This window comes from Acromyrmex echinatior, chromosome 7, assembly GCF_024713525.1.
Source record: "Acromyrmex echinatior isolate Ae372 chromosome 7, ASM2471352v2, whole genome shotgun sequence".
Classification (NCBI taxonomy): domain Eukaryota; kingdom Metazoa; phylum Arthropoda; class Insecta; order Hymenoptera; family Formicidae; genus Acromyrmex; species Acromyrmex echinatior.
In genome coordinates, this window is record NC_141858.1 from 10815449 (window position 1) to 10836278 (window position 20830).

Sequence of the window (20830 nt, forward strand, 5' to 3'; positions counted from 1 at the left end):
TTCTTGCAAAATAGAAATAATATTTTTCAAATAAACAATATTTTTATTTGAGAATAACACTTGTAAAATACAACGAAAATTCCTATCTGAATAGAATCAAATCATATTTATTTCAATTCGACAACTGTTATATAGCTGTTATATAGCTTTCATTTTCTGGCATAATTTAATTTTGAATATTGTTTATTGATTACTGGAATATTAGGAGAGTTTTTGGTATATTTTGCAAACCTATTTTATTGCAAATGTTATTTTATTACAAAATATTTACATTTTAATAAAATTTGCAAGAATTTTTTTTATGTATTTTTCTCTCTTCTGAAGTCACAATTAACAAGATGATTGCAATGAGTACATATAACTGAAGTACTATAATAATTCTAAAATAATAAAACAATCTAGATGTGACACAAGAATACATGAGCAATAGCCAGATTACAGTCGCTAAAATATAATATTTCAAATAACATATAATAAAATAAAACATACGTTTCGACCAGAAGATTCATTATTAATGTTATTAAATATAAATAAATTCATTTTATTTTTTGTAACTTTATTTGTTTCGTACTTCAAATTGCGTACTATTATTTTATTTTTTATAACTAAATTAATTAGATGTAATTATAGTCATTTAATTATAACCGTTAGAATGTAATTTATATTTATTTATTATATATTTAACAACATTGATAATGACTCAAACTTGATCTTTATATATTTAGTTTTTCTAAAATAACAATTTTATTCTTCTTTCTTTACGTGAATGCGTTTGCAGGGGGCAAAATTTGGCGTATGCGAAACCGCGCAGTGTATCTACGAAACTTTACCTCCATATATGTTAGCAATGATGGTTTTATTGAAAATTTTCACGTATCACTTTAACAGCGAAAAAGTACGTTTTATTAAATAGCATTGATATTCTACTCGTAAAGTCAAAAAATAGCTGCGTTGCAAACTCTTATGCCCGTAGTCAGGCCTTATATTTAAGAGTCTTAAATTAAGACTTTCTTAAATTATTTCATTGGTTACTGAGCATCTAAAGATAAATTTAAGAAAGCCTTAAGTACGAAGTCTGACTATGAATGCGGCATTAGACTTTGTTGGCGATGTTGTTATAATTATTGAGAATATTACATTCGAAATATCGAACATATATCGCTGATGTTTCTAGATTAAAGATCTCACAGATCACTTATTCGTAGACTGGGATATGCTCGAAACTAAGGAAGAACACGACATTATGAGAAAGTATGCCGAGAAAGGCAGATGGTACGCGATGACATACGGATGTAAGTAATAGCTTGATTTTAGTTGAAAATCAACGAAATTTACATCTTGTGTAATTAAAAAATTAAAATAAAATAATATTTTCTTTGTGTTCAGATATGTTTTTTAAATTAAATAAAAATAGAAATAGATATATTTTTTAAACTAGTTCCAAAATCACATCAATAAAATTTAACTGACGTTATTTTAATGTATAAGAAAAGTCGCACAAGGAAAAAACTTTTTTTTTCTAGAAAAAATCTCCAGTCACAAACCATGAAAAATATATTTAAAAGAATAATTTTATTTTGTTAAAATAATTAAAATATTCTGTCACACAAATTTTTCTGTCACATATTTGACAAAAAGGAACATTTAAATGTTATATAGACTAAATAAGAATTTTAAAAGAGAAAAATTCTGAGGAAGAAATTTAGACATACTTATAAAAATAAAATATAAAATACTTTTTAGTGGAATAAAATCTTTAATTAAAAAATAATTTTAATAAACGTTTGTTTTTACAAATTTTGTCCTTGTTGCAGCATTTATTTACGTGTCTAACATTATATTCGCAACAACCTCTCTCGTGCCACGCATCTTGGATATAATATTTCCATTGAATTTTTCCCGCCCTATAATGTTACCGTATCCAGCGTACTATTTCGTTGACGAAAATCAATATTTCTACTATATTTTTCTCCATATGTTACTTACCAGCAGTGTGTGTTTAACCGGATTAATTGCTCACGATAGCATGTTCTTTGTTTACGTCGAACACATCTGCGGCCTTTTCGCTGTTATTGGGTAATAATTATTTTTTCTGAAAGAGGGATCGCATTTCTTTTATAGTTAGAAAACATAAAATTCTCTATATCTAAAAATAAATATAATATAATAATAGTTTCTAGCTCTCTTGTGTATTCGCTTGGAAGAGATAGAAAAATAATTTGCCAAAACTCTCATAACAATATTTTGCGTAAAAACTTGCAGATTTAGATTTGAGCACGTGTCACATAAACGTAGTGCTATGAAAAAATGTATGATTAATTATCCGGATGCTATGTATCACAAAAACGTCGTGATATCGATTTCCGCTCATCGAAAGGCTTTGCAGTGAGTTTGTAACGATTATAGCATATATTTCTCTCATTATCTGCATTCAGCGGAGAAAGCAACTTTGCAACTGTTGCAAGTTGCAAAATGCGTTTATATGAATTCGGTTATATCTTGCCTTTACTGAATCTAAATGTATAAAACAATTATATTCAAGTTACAAAATTTAAGGAGCAGACTTTCAAAATGCGTTTTATCCAAAATTTATAATTTTCAAAAAATGAGAAAGAAAGCTACACCACGCATCTTACAAAAAAAAAACAATTTGCCAGTCAGTATGTAATATGTTAAACAAAATTGCTAAACATTTTTTAATAATGTTAAACAAATGCATTTTTCTCTAATTAAAGGACATAACGCACATTAAATGTCTAGATTTTTTCAGTATATATTAATAATTTGACGCTGAAAAAATGCTTTTTGAACATTCCAAAGTAGTATATAATATGTATCATTATAATATTATAATATGTATCATTATTGAACACTATGCAAAACTTCTAATTCAAAAAATGATATATTGAACATAATTTTGAAAGTTTGCTCTTCAAAGCTATTTCCTCTGCTGAACGTAATCATTAATATTGATGCTAATTAACAAATTATCTTTGCTAAACCATGACAAGTTGCGATGTTTTTGTTTGATTTTTATTTAGATATTTAGTTATTATTATATTTTTGTCATAGATTCGCTCAATTTCTTGAAAGTACCTTTACGATATCGTTCGCTATACAACTTTTAATAGTTACAATTGGTTTGAGTATTACTTTAGTACAAGTGAGTGATTTACTAATAGATAGCAAATACGAGAATTTTATAATGTTAACAAAGGATCAAAATAAGACTTTATCTTTTTCGTGTTAAAGTTCTCAATACAGCTGCACGACTTAGCGGAAGCGATGAGGTACTTCGTTTTCATTTTTGGTCAATTATTTCACTTGTTGTGCTTCAGCTTCCAAGGACAAAAAGTGATAGATTATAGTCTCGAAACTCACGACAAGATGTAAGAGACAGTATTAAGTTGAAAATATATTGATCGATATGAAGAATATATTTTCTATAAAAACTATTACAAGCAACTTTAATCATTTGCAATTAATAAACTTCTATTGTGTTTATTTTATATATATAATGGTAATTTTATAGATATCATAGTTCGTGGTATACTATACCCGTGAAGGAACAAAGACTGCTCATGTTCGTGATGAGAAAAAGTATCGATGCTAGTGTCTTGTCCGCCGGAAAGATATACATATTTTCTCTAGAAAATTTCACGACGGTAAAACAATGAACACGACAAGCGCTATAAAAATATAAAAATATAAAAATGCAAAGGAAGATACATGAAAGCTTGTTTCTATTTAGGTCGTACAAAGCTCGATGTCGTACTTTACGTTACTGTCGTCCTTTGACGTGTCGTAATCGATATCCGATGATTATGGCAGCATGTAGTAAAATATATCCCTGAAATGTTCCACAGGAGTATACTATTACAAATAATAGATCGAATAAAATAATGTTTATACTTGCTATTATGTAACAAAACAAAAGTAATAAAATTTTATTTTGCTATCGATATTGCTAAGCGACTAAAAAACTTTCCCTCCCGATCTTTTCCAGAGGCTTCGAACACTCACGACACTTATTTAAAAGTCTGTCTCTGTCAATAGAGAATACTCATTTTATCGCACTATTTCATTCTCATCGATAAATACACTCCAGAGGGAACGTGCAAAACAAACCGCTCATTATTGAGGTACTATACATTATTAATATTAAAGAATCAAACTACCCGTTCCCATAAATTCTATGTCCAGTCGTTGATCGACATGACATGCAACAAAGTTATTTCGTGAGAATTGACTATATTTACAGCAGTTTTTAGCGCAAGGGGATATCATTTTAATTGATGTCTGACATCAGAGGGTGAACGATCAGCCGTACGAAAGTTCGAAATTAATCTTTGCTGTGGTGAAAACGCGATATCTTAAGAATTATGGAGACTTGGAGGCATTACTATAATATCGTTTACAAAATATCATCGCTCACCGGTACGTGGCCATATCTGAAACCGAGAGCAAGGATATTTCGCGTTGGTGTTATGACTATAATCATGGGGACTGTACTCGTCCCGCAGGTAAATTGATGTAATGCTTGAAAGAGAAGAATCTATCGCAAGAATGATAAACGACCAATGATTTCAGTTTGCTTATCAATTTATGTGCAAGACAAATGTGCAATGTATTTGCGAGGCGATGACATCGTATTTACTGACATGTACTTCTTTGTTAAAAGTGTACACGTGTCAATTAAATATTCGCACGGTATATATTCTAATTAAGCAATTATTTCGATATGTTCGATTTTAAAAGTAGCAGTTTAAGAAAAAAAAATTTCAATATTTTTTCAATTTTTATATACATTTATTAGACTTCTATAAATGCTATTTTATTTAAAATTGATAATATCCACTTTTTGTCAGATCAAAAGCCTTACTCAACATTTATTCATCGACTGGAAGGGATTGAAAACTTCCGAAGAATACGAGATTATGAAATTATACGCAGAGAACAGTAGACGATTTTGTGTGGTGTATACGGGTGAGAAGCGATGAGAAGGATACTCTGTTTTATTCCCAAAAGTTATGCATTTTTTTTCACAAATTGCTGTTTGTACTAATAATCTCTTTTTCACATATATCTAAATACACGTGTGTCTCCAATACACGTTTAAAATCATGATTTATACTTTGTACATTGCAGTATATTGTATGTTAGCGGTCACTACGTTTATGTCATTGTCTCTTGTGCCATTCGCACTCGACGCGATATGGCCCCTTAATGAATCTCGTCCCATAACACCCCCGTATCCAGGATACTATTTCGTGGAACTTCGGGAATATTTCTATAAAATCTTCTGGCACTCCATCATTGTTTGGGAAATCACTATAGTCGGAATAGTCGCTCATGATTGTATGTTTGTGACTTTCGTCGAACATGTTTGTAGCATGTTGGCTTTGGTTGGGTAAGGAAACTTGTGAGCTTGATAAAAAGAATATAATTTTTTATCAAGCTTTCTACATAAAATAATAAAATTACTTAAAATAATTTGATATATAAATATATATTATTTATATTTTATATAAAATTATTTATATTTTATATAAAATAATAAAATCAAAATTTTTTGAAAAAAGGAATTGAAAAATTTGTCTTCAGATAAAGGAAAAAATATGATCAAATCTGCGGCAATTTTTACTAACATTTTACTTTCGACTTTATTTGACAAATATGATTCAATTCTTTTGCACCAATCTAGTATCAAAATACTTTTACAATTTATCCGGAATGTCAGCAAAACTAAAAAGAGAAAAAGTGAGGGAGAGAAAGAAAGGAGTTGTTCAAACTGTTTATAGATTCTATTTCGAAAATCTATTTAATAAAGGTGACAAAACAATGAAAATTGCAAACAATTCTAATGATACTTATCGCGAAAGAATCGCAATCTTTGTAAACAAACATCAAGATGCTTTAAAGTGAGTGTATAACATCATATATAGAAAAAAAATACAAAATATTCTCCATTTAAAGATAAAACTATTTTTGCGAAGATTCCTTTTACGATTATTTTATTTCCCATTTATCATAGATTTGTGGAACATATCGAAAATACCTTTACTATACCTTTTGGCGCGCAAATGATCATAGTAACCATAGGATTAAGTATTACATTACTGCAAGTATGTATTTATTTATGATAAAATTGTTTTTCATATTTTCTAAAACTTTCAGATTGAATTTTACTCTAAAGAGTAAAATTTTGTCCTTAAGATTAAAAATTGATCTATTTTACTTAAGATGACTTTAATTTTCATTCTGTAGAATTTCACTTCAAGGAATTTAGAGAGCATACAAATAATTTTAAATTGTGTTTTTTCATATTAAAGTTTACGCAGCAGAACGGCGATATTTTAATATCAATAAGATACGTATTATACGTTCTCGCTCAACTATTTCATTTATTCTGTCTCTGTTTCGAAGGACAGAAGTTAATAGAGCACAGCATTCAGACGTGTGATAAGATGTAAGTGACTTGAGATACCTAAAAGCTAGAAGAAAATAGAATTTTGTATTAATTTTTGCATTCAATTTCTTTTGAAATGTGGCAGATACAGCAGTACCTGGTACGAAGTATCCATGAGATCGCAAAAGCTAATCGTGATGGTGATGATGAAAAGTGTACGACCGAGTTTCTTAAGCGCCGGCAAGATCTACATTTTCTCCCTGGAGAACTTTACCACGGTAATAAGAGCAGAATTATCGTGTGCTTGTTATATACAGAGTTTCATTAACGAGATAAAATGCTCTTGTTTTGAAGGTTCTACAAACTTCGATGTCATACTTTACGGTGCTTACATCCATTTAATAAATGTTGTTTGCGCATTCGACGATATTACGTGGTGGCACTCGTCCAGAAAACAATATTATGTGTCTTTAATTCTCCTATTACAATTATACACTTCTAATTATATTATTTATTATTTCTTTATTAAATATATACTTAAAGTTAGCTCCTGTTAAGTGTATCGAATATGTGAAATGAAAGAAAGACCATATACAGCCAAAAATATTAGGCATATATATTTTTTTCACTTATTTGGATTTTTTTTATCCTGCATTATTATCTATATTAGTTACCGTTATAAAGATTTTTTTTTAAAGAGAATAATTTTCAACAGATACCATAAATCGATTTTTTAGTCAAACCTATAAATACTGTTAATAAAATGTCTAATATTTGAACAAGATTGTAAATCTCAAACTGCAGCAGATCTAATGATAAAATAAATGGCTAATCTTAACAATCCATTTCTTGTCGTGCAATTGATTGATTAAGAAAAGAGTTGTTGAGATTATAAGATTAGTTACTTATTTTAATCGCCGGAACTGGCTTTTTCGGATTTTATGCTGTTTCCAAAATCATCATGAAAATTAAACATTAATTTCAAGACTTTCAGAATATTCAAAAAAATGTGACTAGTGATCTAAACACATTTCAACTACGGAACTAAAAAAAAAGAATGTTTGGACCCTTTATATAAAAAATGTATCAAATGTACTGACATCATGTAGGATTACTTTGAAAGATAAAATATAATATTCGGACAGATTTGTGTTTCTTTATTGCCTTAGTCTGGAAATTTTATTGTCAGATATATATCGATTTTAGTGTCAATATTTTTAGAGTCAAAAACTAATACTATTTGCGAAGTTATAATTTATATACATATAACTTGAAACAATTTCAAGTATTAATAACGGAATACAATTTTGTACAGTACTAATATACTTTTATAAAAAAATTTAAAAAGTAGAACTTACCCTATACTTTATTGTAAGGATGTCCTAAATTGTCCCATATCGACGAAGTGATCTTATTAGTAGATATCCTATTAGTAGATTAATATCTTAATTAATATTTTAAGATTAATATTTTAAGATATTCTTCTCCATATTCAAATCCTTCCATCACATTCAGTTCTTCAAGAAATATCCTGAGAATGCCCAGAGTACAGCAAAGATTTGCAGTTCGAAAGTTTCAAAAATTAGAGACTAGAAAACTAGAACTAGAAAAAATTAGAAACAAAGAACATCATAATTACTTTGAACACAAATGATATGACGTACAAGACAAAACGATACTTGAAGGTACTCGTACAACCTATAGGCAACTATATATGACAAATACAACATATATATATATATATATATATATATATATATATATATATATATCTCTGACAACTAAGTACACGTAAACTTGTCAGAGGAATTCTTATTTCTTTGAATATTCCGATCGATATGTCTAGTACGGAAAAAAATTGCCCGATAATAAGTTTTCTTTCACATTCATTTTTTATTAGGCATGACACGTAAAATTGCTATCAAATTTTCCATCGTACGTAATATTTTTCTCAATTACACCTGTTAAAATATTAATTCGTTTTTCATAACGAAGACAAGACGAGAAGTTTAATCCATTGCGTGCCAAAGGTAAAACGTCGCTTGAAAATTATGGCATTCATGTGGAATGAGTACTACAGTATTACAAAAAGGATATTGTTACTCTGCGGCCAGTGGCCTTATCAGGAAAAACGAACGAGACTTTTCCGAGCGAGCTCGGTGACTCTGATCATTGTTTCGCTGATTGTTCCACAGGTTTTGATTAAGTTCCTCATAAAAAATTTCTACTCTCTCTCTCTCTCTCTCTCTCTCTCTCTCTCTCTCTCTCTCTCTCTCTCTCTCTCTCTCTCTCTCTCTCTATATATATATATATATATATATATATATATGATATATAATTCAGAATAAAATTCCTTCTCATGAATAATATACAAAAGATGTATAATAAAATACACGCGTATCAGAATACACAGCACAAAAAATTAAAAATAGAATTTTATCTTGAGAAATTGCATCATAAGTCATTTAAAGGAAGCTTTAATAAGTATACTTCTAGGTGGCCCAATTTTTTCATTGCAATAAAAACATTAGATGTATTCAACTGATCATACCGATATTTATGTTGGTGATTGTATGTCTGATGAAACTATATACGTGCCAATTTAATAGTAATAAAGTACGTCAATATCGAAATTTATTTTTTTGATCGAAAGATATAATTATTCGACTTTTTATTATCCCTTATAATCGCGATCTTCTACGATTGTCAGACTGTCCGATAAAATTCATCAAGAGCATTTTTAGATCAAAAGTCTTACTGATCAACTGTGTGACGATTGGGAGAAGTTGAATAGCGCGGAGGAATATGAAATTATGAAAAAGTATGCCACGAACGCAAAATTGATTACTTTTGGCTATTTCTGTAAGAATAAATCATTCTCTTTATTATTCTTATTTTAACAAATTACGGACGATTATTCCATTTCGTTGCAGTATATCTTTTATTGTGTTTATATATGTTTATATTAATTTCTCTCATGCCTACATTACTGAACATCGTATTACCTCTGAACGAATCTCGGCCTATAATTATACCTTATAAGGCCTATTATTTCGTGGACGAAGAAAAGTATTACTTCTACATTATGTTTCATATTACTGCGTGTTTGACTGTAGCTGTATTGGTGTTACTCGCGCACGATTGCGTGCTTTTTATTTACATTGAGCATGTCTGCAGCCTCTTTGCTGTGGCCGGGTAAGAAAAACTAATAGGTTTTTCTTCTTTTTTTACGTTATTTGAATCACGAATGATCGAATTGTCGTTTAAATGTTTATAGATTTCGTCTTGAGACTTTATCACGTAATAATCCTAACATTACGGCGAATAATCGTCCGGATGATCGGAAGATCTACAATCAGAAAATCGCGATCTCCGTTCATGCACACTGGCGAGCTTTACGGTGAGTAGGGGAAAATGGGGGTATTGTGCGCATCCTGGTTTGGTACTTTTTCAATAGATGAAGACATCACTGTGGTAAAACCTTTACGCAGAAGATCGTCCTCTTATAATATAACTACAAAAGATACGACGTAAATACATTGCTAGCCAGAGAAAAATTATGAAATTACATCTTTTCTTGTTATTTAATTCAGAAGATAAGGTAAGTTCGTTTTTTTTTGTTTAAATTTGTTTAAATTAGCACTAATTTTTTCGTTTCTTCTTATTATTTTATTATGCACTATTATTATTTTATTTAGCCATTTCATTTTGCCAAAGTCTATGTATATTATTATTACATTAGTTTTGTATTTTTTTTTTAATATATATAACACTTATTTAAAATATATTTAATATATATTTATATTGCAATATAATGAATATATTTACTGATTTCAACATTCCACAATTCATTCATTTATGAATACGTAATGGTAGAAGAATGTTTATAGTTTCTATTTCTATACTTATATCGCTTTAAACTTAGAAAACCATTCCAGGACAATAAATTTCCCTTAGATGCGCACAATTCACCCACTTTCCCCTACACTATATTAAGTGGAACATGAACATATTTAAAGACAGAAAAACAAGAAATTATATCAATGTAAGCATGGTATAAGAATATAAGGTATTTCATTCTCAAGAATCGGCAGTCGTCTTCAAAATTGTGCTCAAACTATTATGCTCTTTAATCAATCAAAGCGTTGTTCCAAATTTAGGATAAGCATTTGATTGCTTGTTCTGATTTAGGATAAATATTTTATTGATTATCCTAATTTAATCTTCCAGTTATTATGCGCAATGAAAAAAATACCTTATATTTTTATACCATTAATATAAGTACCACAAAATTTCCATTGGACAGATTCGCGAAAATTCTTGAAGACCTCTTTTGCACTGCTTTCGCAGTACATATGCTGATATATGTTGTAACATTGAGCATTACTCTACTACAAGTATGTCTATTTATTATTCCAATTCAAACTAGTATTTACATATTTTTTGTGATACTACTTGTCGTTCGTGTTGCGTTACTCACAATTGTGTAATTAACGGCACTAGCTGTGCAACATTTTTTATGAATCTTGACATGTGACAAGTAATTCTGGTAAATTTCTTCCCGTAGATTACGAATCTGTAATTAAAAATACTCTATAGTATGTTAGATTTTCGAGAGAAACCGAATTGAAGAAATAAAAAATTATTTTTTTTTTACAATTTCGAAGTGGTTTAAAATAATAGAATGTCATAAAAATTCGAGTATTATCGAATGTCATCTGCCACATGTCAAAACAAAATCCTTATTGTACAGTGTGTATACTGAAGCAAGAGATTAAAATATTATATTATTTACGTTTAAGATTGCGTTACAGTATGGCGACATTAGTGAAATGTTGAAGTACCTAATGTATATTTTTGGTCAAGTATTACACATGTTTTGCTTCAGTCTGCAAGGTCAGAGATTGATCAATCACAGCATACAATTGCGCGACAAAATGTAAGATTTTATAATCATTTAAATTTAGTGAAATTGCAAATTTGCTGATGACTGAGATATAATATTGTCCCAGATACAATTCGTCCTGGTATAAAATACCTGTGGAATCACAAAAGTTGCTTCTGCACGTTATGCGAAGGAGTATGGAACCTTGTTTTTTGAGCGCAGGCAAGATTTATGTCTTCTCTTTGAAAAGCTTCACCACGGTAAAGATTATTTATTTTATTATTGTCTCTTGTTTCTTTGAAGACTTTCTTAAAAATATCGGCTCTTATTTTTAAGGTTATGCAGTCTTCGGTGTCATACTTTACCGTCCTTGCGTCCTTCTAATGATTAATAGTCAATATATAATTTGGATAGTATCTGCAATCACAATTATGTTATAGTAGAGACTGTGCAGTGGAAATAATATTTATATTATACTTATTAATTATGAACGAGTTACTGTTAAAATAGTGTTGTTAAATATATTTCTAATCTCGTTTTTTTATGGAAATTACAAGGAATAAGCAAAAATAAAAAATGAAGAAATGGGTGAGAAACGGTGTTTATTTAAAATATTGAAATATGTTCAATTTTCATTCGATTTTAAAGGAAAGGTATTAGATAAGAAGATATTGGCAAGGTAACAGATTTTTAGTAATAGATTATATCTTATTTAAAATATAATATATATATATATATATATTCTCTACAAGGGATTATGATTAATTCAATCTGTGAAGCGTAGGAATATGAGGTCGAGTTTAAGATATTGAATTCTAAAATCTGCGTTAAATTTTTATCACACTGAAGATGAATCTAATGTAAAAAGGTCGAAACGTCTGTATGTATGTTTCTTTATTGTTATTGTACGATAAACATACGATAAACATATAAATATTATATAGCATAGACATCGAGTGTGGCTTGTTTGCTTTTTTATATATTGATTATTTGAATTTTACTCATTGGAGCCTAACATACTACGTGTATTTGTTAAACTTAAATAAAGAACTTATTTATTTCTGAATTTCGCTCATCCGAAACGATACTGATCATCGAATAACAACTTATAGACAACTACATACGACATATACAGATATAACATTTACTTTGCAACCAGGTATATACGTAAACACATCTTGTCAGAGGAATGCTTATTTCTTCGAATATTCGATATGTTCTGCGCGGAAGTTGTCCCCCATGTGTTGATGAGCTACCTTTCACGTTCACCTTTTATTAGACATGACACGCAAAATTGCTATCAAAGGTTTATGTCGTACGTAGTATTTTTCTTTATTACACCTGCTAAAATATTGATTCGTTCCTCATAACGAAGACAAGAGAAGTTTAGTCAATTGCATATTGCCTAAGGTAAAACATTGCCTAAGGTAAAACTTTGAAAATTATGGCATTCGTGTGGAAAGATTACTATAGTATTTCAAAAAGGGTATTGTTATTCTGCGGTCAGTGGCCTTATCAGGAAAAACGAGCAAGGCTTTTTCAATTGAGCACGGTGACTTTGGTGATTTTTTCGCAGACTTTTCCACAGGTTCTTTATAAAATTTTAATTATAATACGCAGTATACATAAAGTATCTATCTATTAAAATCGCTTAAATAGATGACGTATAATTCGATAAAATTCAGGACTGAATTCTTTTTATCATATTATAAAATTATTATATAAAAAATGTATTTCAAAATACACGCTTATCGAAATACACGACATATGAAATTAAAAATAGATTTATCCCGCGAAACTGCATCATAAATCATCTAAAGTGTGTTCTAGTAAGTGTACTTCTAGGTGGCCCAAATTTTTAACTGCGATGGAAACGCGCGATGTATTCAATTGACAATACCAGTGCTTATGTTGATGGTTGTATTTCTGGTGAAACTATATACGTGCCAATTTAATAGTAACAAAGTACGCCAAAATTTATATTTAATCGGAAAATATTTATTCAAATTTCATTATTCTTTGCGATCGTCGGACTCTCCCAGAGATTTTACATTCATTGAGGATGTTTTTAGATCAAAAGTCTCACTGACTTCCTGTGTGACGATTGGGAGAAGTTGAATAGCAAGGAGGAATATGAAATTATGAAAAAGTATGCCACGAACGCAAGATTGATTACTTTCGCATATGTCTGTAAGGATGAATCATTCGATATTATTTTTATTTTAATGAATGACGGACAATTATTCGTTTTGTTGTAGTATATTTGTACGTGTTCAGCAGTGCGTTCATATTACTTCCCCTTGTACCCAAATTGCTGAACATTGTATTACCACTCAACAAATCCCGACCTATAACAATGCCTTACAACGTCTATTATTTCGTGGACGAAGAGAAATATTATTTCTACATTATATTTCACATGTTTGTGAGCACAATTATAGCTCTTGCGGCGGTAACCGCACACGATTGCACATTTTTTATTTATATTGAGCATGTCTGCAGCCTTTTTGCTGTGACTGGGTAAGAAAAACAATTTTTTTTACGTTGTTTCTCTCACGACTCATTGAGAAATCGAAACTGTCCCTTAAATGTTCACAGATTTCATTTTGAATCTTTATCACGTAAGAATCGTAACGACGCGAATAATCTTTCGCATAACCGGAAAATCGCTGTCTCCATTCATGTACACTGGCGAGCTTTACGGTAAGTGCACAATATTGCAGTATGTAGAATGTACTATAGATTTAAAGAAAAAATGACCAAAAATTGTACTGATATAACACAAAATTTCTACCACAAAATTTGTTTCCATTGGACAGTTTCGCGAAGATTCTTGAAGACATCTTTTGCATTGCTTTTGCAGTACAAATGCTGATAGTTGTTGTAACATTGAGCATTTCTCTGGTACAAGTACGTATATATCTATTTGTTGTTATTATTCAACTTGGTATCTGCATATTTTGTGCGATGTCGTTCATATTGCATTATTCGTGGTTATATAATTAACAGCACTGTGCAACGTTTTTTGAACGTTCTCATGTTTCTGACATATAATTCTGATAGGCTTTTCTTATCGATTATGAAACTGTATTTAAAAATACTCGGGCATGTCATAAGCTTTCGAGAAAACTGAGCGAAAAATAAAAATATTATTTTTTTATCACTTTCAAAATTATTAAAAAAATGGAATGTCATAGAAATTCGATTATTGAAAATCACCTATCACATACTATAAAACAAAATCCTTGTTGTATAGTGTATTTACTGAAGCAAGAGATTAAAATATCGTATTTTTTGCATTTAAGGTTGCGTTACAGTACGGCGACATTAAAGAAATGTTTAGGTACCTATCGTATATCTTTGGTCAAATATTACACACGTTTTGCTTCAGTCTGCAAGGTCAGAGATTGATCAATCACAGTATACAATTGCGCGACAAAATGTAAGATTTTATAATCATTTAAATTTAGTGAAATTGCAAGTTTGCTGATGACTGAGATACAATGTTGTTCCAGATACAATTCGTCCTGGTATAAAATACCCGTGGAATCACAAAAGCTGCTTCTGCACGTTATGCGAAGGAGCATGGAACCTTGTTTTTTGAGCGCTGGCAAGATTTATATCTTCTCATTGAAGAGTTTCACCACGGTAAAGATTATTTACTTTACTATTGTCTCTTGTTTCTTTGAAGATTTTCTTAAAAATATCGGCTCTTATTTTTAAGGTTATGCAGTCTTCGGTGTCGTATTTTACCGTCCTTGCATCCTTCTAATAATTAATAGTCAATATATTATATAATTTGGATAGTATCTGTGCAACCACAATTATATTATAGTAGAGTACACTGTGCAGTGGAAATAATATTTACATTATACTTATTAATTATGAACGACTTATATACTGTGACTGTTAAAATAGCGTTGTTAAATATATTTCTAATTTCATTTTTTCACGGAAGTTACAAATTATGAGAAGGAATAAGCAAAAATGGAAAATGGAGAAATGGGTAAGAAATGATGTATATATAAAATATTGAAATATGTTCATTTTTCATTCGATTTTAAAGATATTAGATAGGAAAATATTGACAAGGTAATAGATTTTTAGTAATGGATTGGATTTTTATTTAAAATATTATATATATATATATATATATATATATAGTAATGTCGATAACGCGAGTTGCAAAAATAAATTCGAATTTTTAACTGATAAAATTCGATTTAATGTCAAGTCAAAATTATGCATCATCGGTACTAGCGGGCACGTCATACAAAGTCACAGAAGCTAATCGTGAAAGTTATAATGAAGAGTGTACAACCGAGTTTTTTAAGCGCCGACAAGATCTATATTTTGTGGCTGGTTAAGCTAGTTAAGCCTATTCTACAATGTGCTTTTTGTTTTCTGTTTATCGCTTTTTGCTATTTTTTACCTTTTGTCTTTTTGGTTCTTCTGGTTTTTTGTTTTATGTGCCCGAGATAAAAGTTAACGAACTTCGGAAGCGGTCCATTTCATATTTTATGTACTTGGCGTCGCGACACTACTATGTCCAGGGTTGGGTATAGCACCTAGATAAAACATTAAAAGTTAAAAAGAAGTTAAAATGTTAATAACTTTTAACTTAACTTAAATTAATTTTAGAAATGCATTAATTATTAACATAATTTATAATTACTTTTAAAATTTAATTTATTAACTTTATGAAATTAAATTTTTTTTTCGCTTTTAATGTTAATATTTTTTCTTAAAATCTTAAAATCTTAAACATTAGAGAATTAATTTAGAAAAAGCAACAATAATTTTGTGTAGAGATCCTGTATAATAAGTCTCGCCATATGGTTGTCAGATTTGATTGGATAACTAGATTTTGTTAATTCTCGCTTTTATTTGACTCATACGAATTTTAGATGCTATAAATATTACATTTCAGCAACATAAATATAAAATGAGTCTCAGATGAAGAATTATTGTAAAATAGTGTTACATCCAACCATTTTCTGAATTTTTACATATATTTTTTATAACAAATATCTAGTCAATATAGTCATAAATAGTGTGAGTATTTCAGAACAGGTTAGATTGAAGAAAGAGAGATAATGCAAATATGTCCTCTTCTCTCTCACAAACAAAAACGCCTTATGCGTTACCCTCGCTATAAATAAATTATATGTGAATAAAAAAATTAAAATTATCTAAATTTATCTTATAACCTCTCCCCCCCCCTATATTGCAATTATTTAAATTAATTTCATTTTAAGAAAAAAATTATAAGACATACAGACAAACTAATCTCAAAAATTAATAATTGTTTTCAAAATTAACTTTTTTTTAAACTTAAGATTTAATTTTTTGTTTCTTAAACTTTTAACTTAATTTTAAGCCATTAACTTTAACTTAATTTAATTTTAAAAAACCGTTGACTTATCCAATCCTGACTGCGTTATTCAATATAGAAAAATTTAAAAAAAAATACATATTGAATGTTTAAAATAATTGTTTAAAATTATTTTAATAGTATAAATATATTACATTCAATATAGTTTGCTTATTTTTTAATAAATTTTTAATAGATTGACATATACTATGTTTGAATTATATATACATTCCGTTCTTAGATACATACATATTAAATGTTTAAAATAATTCTTTAAAGTTGTTTTAATAATATGAATGTATTACATTTAATATATGTTGCTTATTTTGGTTATTTTTTAAATAAATTTTTATTTTATATATATATCACATTCTCAAGAGATTATGATTAATTCAATCTGTGAAGCATAAGAATCTCGATATGAAGTTAAGTTTAAGAAGATATTGAATTATAAAATCTGCGATAAATTTTTATCACACTGAAGATGATCTGATGTAAAAAGATCGAAACGTCTGTATGTATGTTTCTTTAATGTTATTGTACGATAAACATATAAATATTGTATAGCACAGACATCGACTTCTTTGCTTTTTTATATATTGATAATTTGAATTTTACTCGTTAGAGCCTAACATATTACGTGTATTTGTTAAACTTAAATAAAGAACTTATTTGTTTCTGACGCTCGTCCGAAACGATACTGATCATCGAATAACAACGTATAGACAACTACATACGACATATACAGATATAACATTTACTTTGCAACCAGGTATATACGTAAACACATCTTGTCAGAGGAATGCTTATTTCTTTGAATATTCGATATGTTCTGCGCGGAAGTTGTCCCCCATGTGTTGATGAGCTACCTTTCACGTTCACCTTTTATTAGACATGACACGCAAAATTGCTATCAAAGGTTTATGTCGTACGTAGTATTTTTCTTTATTACACCTGCTAAAATATTGATTCGTTCCTCATAACGAAGACAAGAGAAGTTTAGTCAATTGTATATTGCCTAAGGTAAAACATTGCCTAAGGTAAAACTTTGAAAATTATGGCATTCGTTTGGAAAGATTATTACAGTATTACAAAAAGGTTATTGTTATTCTGTGGCCAGTGGCCTTATCAGGAAAAACGAGCAAGGCTTTTTCAATTGAGCACGGTGACTTTGGTGATTTTTTCGCAGGCTTTTCCACAGGTTGCTTATAAAATTTTAATTATAATACGCCGTATACGTAAAGTATCTATCTATCTGTTAAAATCGCCTCAATAGACGACGTATAATTCGATAAAATTCAGGACAAAATTCTTTTTATCATTTTATGAAATCATTGTATAAAAAATGTATTTCAAAATACACGCTTATCGAAATATACGGCATATGAAATTAAAAACAGATTTATCCCGCGAAACTGCATCATAAATCATCTAAAGTGTCTTCTAGTAAGTATACTTCTAGGTGGCCCAAATTTTTAACTGCGATGGAAACGCGCGATGTATTCAATTGACCATACCAGTGCTTATGTTGATGGTTATATTTCTGGTGAAACTATATACGTGCCAATTTAATAGTAGCAAAGTACGCCAATACCACAATTTATGTTTGATCAGAAAATATTTATTCAAATTTCATTATTCTTTGCGATCGTCGGACTCTTCCATAAGATTTTACATTCATTGAGGATATTTTTAGATCAAAAGTCTCACTGACTTCCTGTGTGACGATTGGGAGAAGTTGAATAGCAAGGAGGAATATGAAATTATGAAAAAGTATGCCACGAACGCAAGATTGATTTCTTTCGCATATGTCTGTAAGGATAAATCATTCAATATTATTTTTATTTTAATGAATGGCGGACAATTATTCGTTTTGTTGCAGTATATTTGTACGTGTTCAGCAGTGCATTCGTATTACTTTCCCTTGTACCCAAATTATTGAATATTGTATTACCCCTCAACAAATCCCGACCTATAACAATGCCTTACGACGTCTATTATTTCGTGGACGAAGAGAAATATTATCTCTATATTATATTTCATATATTTGTGTGCTCAGTTATATCTCTTGCGACAGCAACCGCACATGATTGCATATTTTTTATTTATATTGAGCATGTCTGCAGCCTTTTTGCTGTGACTGGGTAAGAAAAACAATTTTTTTTTACGTTGTTTCTCTCACGACTCATTGAGAAATCGAAACTGTCCCTTAAATGTTCACAGATTTCATTTTGAATCTTTATCACGTAAGAATCGTAACGACGCGAATAATCTTTCGCATAATCGAAAAATCGCTGTCTCCATTCATGTACACTGGCGAGCTTTACGGTAAGTGCATAATATTGCAGTATGTAGAATGTACTATAGATTTAAAGAAAAAAATGACCAAAAATTGTACTGATATAACACAAAATTTGTACCACAAAATTTGTTTCCATTGGACAGTTTCGCGAAGATTCTTGAAGACATCTTTTGCATTGCTTTTGCAGTACAAATGCTGATAGTTGTTGGAACATTGAGCATTTCTCTGGTACAAGTACGTATATATTTATTTGTTGTTATTATTCAACTTGGTATCTGCATATTTTGTGCGATGTCGTTCATATTGCATTACTCGTGGTTATATAATTAACAGCACTGTGCAACGTTTTTTAATCGTTCTCATGTTTCTGACATATAATTCTGATAGGCTTTTCTTGTCGATTATGAAACTGTATTTAAAAATACTCTAGTATGTCACAAGCTTTCGAGAAAACTAAGCGAAAAATAAAAAAATAAAAAATTGTTTTTTATCACTTTCAAAATTATTAAAAAAACGGAATGTCATAGAAATTCGATTATTATTGGAAATCACCTATCACATACTATAAAACAAAATCCTTATTGTACAGTGTATTTACTGAAGCAAGAGATTAAAATATCGTATTTGTTGCGTTTAAGGTTGCATTACAATTCGGCGACATTAATGAAATGTTTAAGTACCTAACGTATATCTTTGGTCAAATATTACACACGTTTTGCTTCAGTCTGCAAGGTCAGAGATTGATCAATCACAGCATACAATTGCGCGACAAAATGTAAGATTTTATAATCATTTAAATTTAATGAAATTGCAAGTTTGCTGATGACTGAGATACAATGTTGTTCCAGATACAATTCGTACTGGTATAAAATACCTGTGGAATCACAAAAGCTGCTTCTGCACGTTATGCGAAGGAGCATGGAACCTTGTTTTTTGAGCGCTGGCAAGATTTATGTCTTCTCATTGAAGAGCTTCACCACGGTAAAGATTATTTACTTTACTATTGTTTCTTGTTTCTTTGAAGACTTTCTTAAGAATACCGGCTCTTATTTTTAAGGTTATGCAGTCTTCGGTGTCGTATTTTACCGTCCTTGCATCCTTCTAATAATTAATAGTCAATATATAATTTGGATAGTATCTGTGCAACCACAATTATGTTATAGTAGAGACTGTGCAGTAGAAATAATATTTAAATTATATTTATTAATTCGTACCAATTAAGTATACTGTTAAAATATCTTTGTTTAATGTGTTGTTAATCTCGTTTTTCTATGGAAGTTACAAATTATAAGAAGAAATAAGCAAAAATTAAAAAATAGAGAAATAGTTAAGAAATGGTGGTATTTATTTGAAATGTCGAAATATGTTCATTTTTCATTCGATTTTAAAGGAAAGATATCAGGTGGGAAGATATTGGCAAGATAACAGATTTTTAGTAATGGACTGGTTATATATTTTGATCTAAAGTAATACGTAGTAATGTTGATAGTGCGAGTTGCAAAAACAAATGGATTCAAATTCTTAATCAATAAAATTCGATTTAATGTCAAAGCCAAAGTCACGCATTATCGGTACTGATGGGCATGTGAGATCACAGAAGCTAATCATGATGGTGATAATGAAGAGTATAATGAAGAGATACAACCGAGTTCTTTAAGTACCTGTAAGATCTGTGTTTTCTGGTAAGTTTTTTATCATGGTATTACACGCAGAATTAGCATGTACTTATCATAGTGTTTCTTTATCGAAACATAATGCACTTATTTTGGAGATTCGACAAATTTCGATGTCATACTTTACGATGCTCGCATACGTTTAGTAATCCATTGTTTATGCATGTGATGATATCTGGTCGCACTC

The 20830-nt window shown here is 29.7% G+C and overlaps 5 protein-coding genes and 2 long non-coding RNA genes across 28 annotated transcripts in view; 5 read left to right on the plus strand and 2 right to left on the minus strand.

Moving 5' to 3' along the window:
• Window positions 1–3962, plus strand: part of LOC105154566 (odorant receptor 9a-like) — a 4652-nt gene extending 690 nt beyond the window's left edge. The window contains exons 2-9 of the mRNA XM_087407871.1: window positions 779–895; window positions 1175–1292; window positions 1815–2076; window positions 2263–2385; window positions 3073–3163; window positions 3253–3389; window positions 3533–3665; window positions 3752–3962. Of these exons, the coding sequence (XP_087263997.1) occupies window positions 779–895; window positions 1175–1292; window positions 1815–2076; window positions 2263–2385; window positions 3073–3163; window positions 3253–3389; window positions 3533–3665; window positions 3752–3808 (1038 nt within the window). The 3' untranslated portion in view covers window positions 3809–3962. The remainder of the gene's footprint in view (window positions 1–778; window positions 896–1174; window positions 1293–1814; window positions 2077–2262; window positions 2386–3072; window positions 3164–3252; window positions 3390–3532; window positions 3666–3751) is intronic.
• LOC147909175 (uncharacterized) overlaps window positions 1–11539 on the minus strand; it is a 27390-nt gene extending 15851 nt beyond the window's left edge. For 11 of the 18 annotated variants that reach the window (XR_015545701.1, XR_015545702.1, XR_015545699.1 and 8 more), the window contains exons 1-8: window positions 11448–11539; window positions 11205–11298; window positions 10890–10985; window positions 10695–10800; window positions 7768–8012; window positions 3776–3850; window positions 3559–3689; window positions 1987–2092 (exon numbers count right to left, since the gene is read on the minus strand). This is a non-coding gene — a long non-coding RNA (uncharacterized LOC147909175). Of the gene's footprint in view, window positions 1–1986; window positions 2093–3558; window positions 3690–3729; window positions 3851–6108; window positions 6495–6566; window positions 6889–7767; window positions 8013–10694; window positions 10801–10889; window positions 10986–11066; window positions 11299–11447 lie in introns of those variants that run through there. The other 7 variants (XR_015545700.1, XR_015545690.1, XR_015545686.1 and 4 more) reach the window with 7 other exon arrangements.
• On the plus strand, window positions 4208–7551 carry LOC105154565 (odorant receptor 4-like). 2 transcript variants are annotated; one of them, XM_087407854.1, is made up of 9 exons: window positions 4223–4523; window positions 4591–4710; window positions 4869–4986; window positions 5149–5410; window positions 5802–5921; window positions 6035–6125; window positions 6333–6469; window positions 6555–6687; window positions 6764–7013. In XM_087407854.1, exons 1-9 carry the CDS (start codon window positions 4383–4385, stop codon window positions 6809–6811), a joined length of 1170 nt encoding a protein of 389 aa, XP_087263980.1. In that variant the 5' UTR covers window positions 4223–4382; the 3' UTR covers window positions 6812–7013. The 2 variants fall into 2 exon arrangements, with proteins under 2 accessions (XP_087263979.1, XP_087263980.1); XM_087407853.1 differs by having other exon boundaries at window positions 4208–4523; window positions 6555–7551.
• Window positions 8270–11720, plus strand: LOC105154600 (odorant receptor 13a-like). Of its 3 annotated transcripts, XM_087407869.1 has the most exons (9): window positions 8270–8604; window positions 8906–9025; window positions 9154–9271; window positions 9343–9604; window positions 9687–9809; window positions 10716–10806; window positions 11212–11348; window positions 11422–11554; window positions 11631–11720. In XM_087407869.1, the coding sequence occupies exons 1-9, from the start codon at window positions 8461–8463 to the stop codon at window positions 11676–11678; spliced, it is 1176 nt and encodes a 391-aa protein (XP_087263995.1). In that variant the 5' UTR covers window positions 8270–8460; the 3' UTR covers window positions 11679–11720. The 3 variants fall into 3 exon arrangements, with proteins under 3 accessions (XP_087263995.1, XP_087263994.1, XP_087263996.1); XM_087407868.1 differs by having other exon boundaries at window positions 8285–8604; window positions 11422–11636; XM_087407870.1 differs by lacking the exon at window positions 8906–9025 and having other exon boundaries at window positions 8286–8604; window positions 11422–11636.
• LOC147909178 (uncharacterized) lies at window positions 11562–17519 on the minus strand. Its single transcript, XR_015545705.1, has 3 exons — window positions 17430–17519; window positions 15727–15862; window positions 11562–11711 (listed from the first exon to the last, which is right to left on the minus strand). It is a non-coding gene; the product is annotated as an uncharacterized LOC147909178 (long non-coding RNA).
• LOC105154563 (odorant receptor 9a-like) lies at window positions 12446–15251 on the plus strand. 2 transcript variants are annotated; one of them, XM_011070179.2, is made up of 9 exons: window positions 12446–12882; window positions 13140–13259; window positions 13367–13484; window positions 13553–13814; window positions 13893–13997; window positions 14114–14204; window positions 14600–14736; window positions 14810–14942; window positions 15019–15251. In XM_011070179.2, the coding sequence occupies exons 1-9, from the start codon at window positions 12739–12741 to the stop codon at window positions 15064–15066; spliced, it is 1158 nt and encodes a 385-aa protein (XP_011068481.2). In that variant the 5' UTR covers window positions 12446–12738; the 3' UTR covers window positions 15067–15251. The 2 variants fall into 2 exon arrangements, with proteins under 2 accessions (XP_011068481.2, XP_087264004.1); XM_087407878.1 differs by having other exon boundaries at window positions 13140–13211.
• Window positions 17520–17720: 201 nt separating the features above from the next.
• On the plus strand, window positions 17721–20305 carry LOC105154562 (odorant receptor 13a-like). The gene is made up of 9 exons (XM_087407877.1): window positions 17721–17869; window positions 18131–18250; window positions 18365–18482; window positions 18551–18812; window positions 18892–18996; window positions 19114–19204; window positions 19609–19745; window positions 19819–19951; window positions 20028–20305. Exons 1-9 carry the CDS (start codon window positions 17726–17728, stop codon window positions 20073–20075), a joined length of 1158 nt encoding a protein of 385 aa, XP_087264003.1. The 5' UTR covers window positions 17721–17725; the 3' UTR covers window positions 20076–20305.
• The last annotated feature ends 525 nt before the right edge of the window (window positions 20306–20830 follow it).

Coding starts and splice junctions, on each gene's coding strand:
- LOC105154600 (XM_087407868.1), top strand. CDS start 8,461: ATGGCATTCATGTGGAATGAGTACTACAGTATTACAAAAAGGATATTG. Junction 8,605..8,905: donor TTTCGCTGATTGTTCCACAG/GTTTTGATTAAG, acceptor GTATACTTCTAG/GTGGCCCAATTTTTTCATTG. Junction 10,807..11,211: donor TGAGCATTACTCTACTACAA/GTATGTCTATTT, acceptor TTTACGTTTAAG/ATTGCGTTACAGTATGGCGA.
- LOC105154565 (XM_087407853.1), top strand. CDS start 4,383: ATGGAGACTTGGAGGCATTACTATAATATCGTTTACAAAATATCATCG. Junction 4,711..4,868: donor GTCAATTAAATATTCGCACG/GTATATATTCTA, acceptor ACTTTTTGTCAG/ATCAAAAGCCTTACTCAACA. Junction 6,126..6,332: donor TAAGTATTACATTACTGCAA/GTATGTATTTAT, acceptor TTCATATTAAAG/TTTACGCAGCAGAACGGCGA.
- LOC105154562 (XM_087407877.1), top strand. CDS start 17,726: ATGGCATTCGTTTGGAAAGATTATTACAGTATTACAAAAAGGTTATTG. Junction 17,870..18,130: donor TTTCGCAGGCTTTTCCACAG/GTTGCTTATAAA, acceptor GTATACTTCTAG/GTGGCCCAAATTTTTAACTG. Junction 19,205..19,608: donor TGAGCATTTCTCTGGTACAA/GTACGTATATAT, acceptor GTTGCGTTTAAG/GTTGCATTACAATTCGGCGA.
- LOC105154563 (XM_011070179.2), top strand. CDS start 12,739: ATGGCATTCGTGTGGAAAGATTACTATAGTATTTCAAAAAGGGTATTG. Junction 13,815..13,892: donor AGCCTTTTTGCTGTGACTGG/GTAAGAAAAACA, acceptor AAATGTTCACAG/ATTTCATTTTGAATCTTTAT. Junction 14,205..14,599: donor TGAGCATTTCTCTGGTACAA/GTACGTATATAT, acceptor TTTGCATTTAAG/GTTGCGTTACAGTACGGCGA.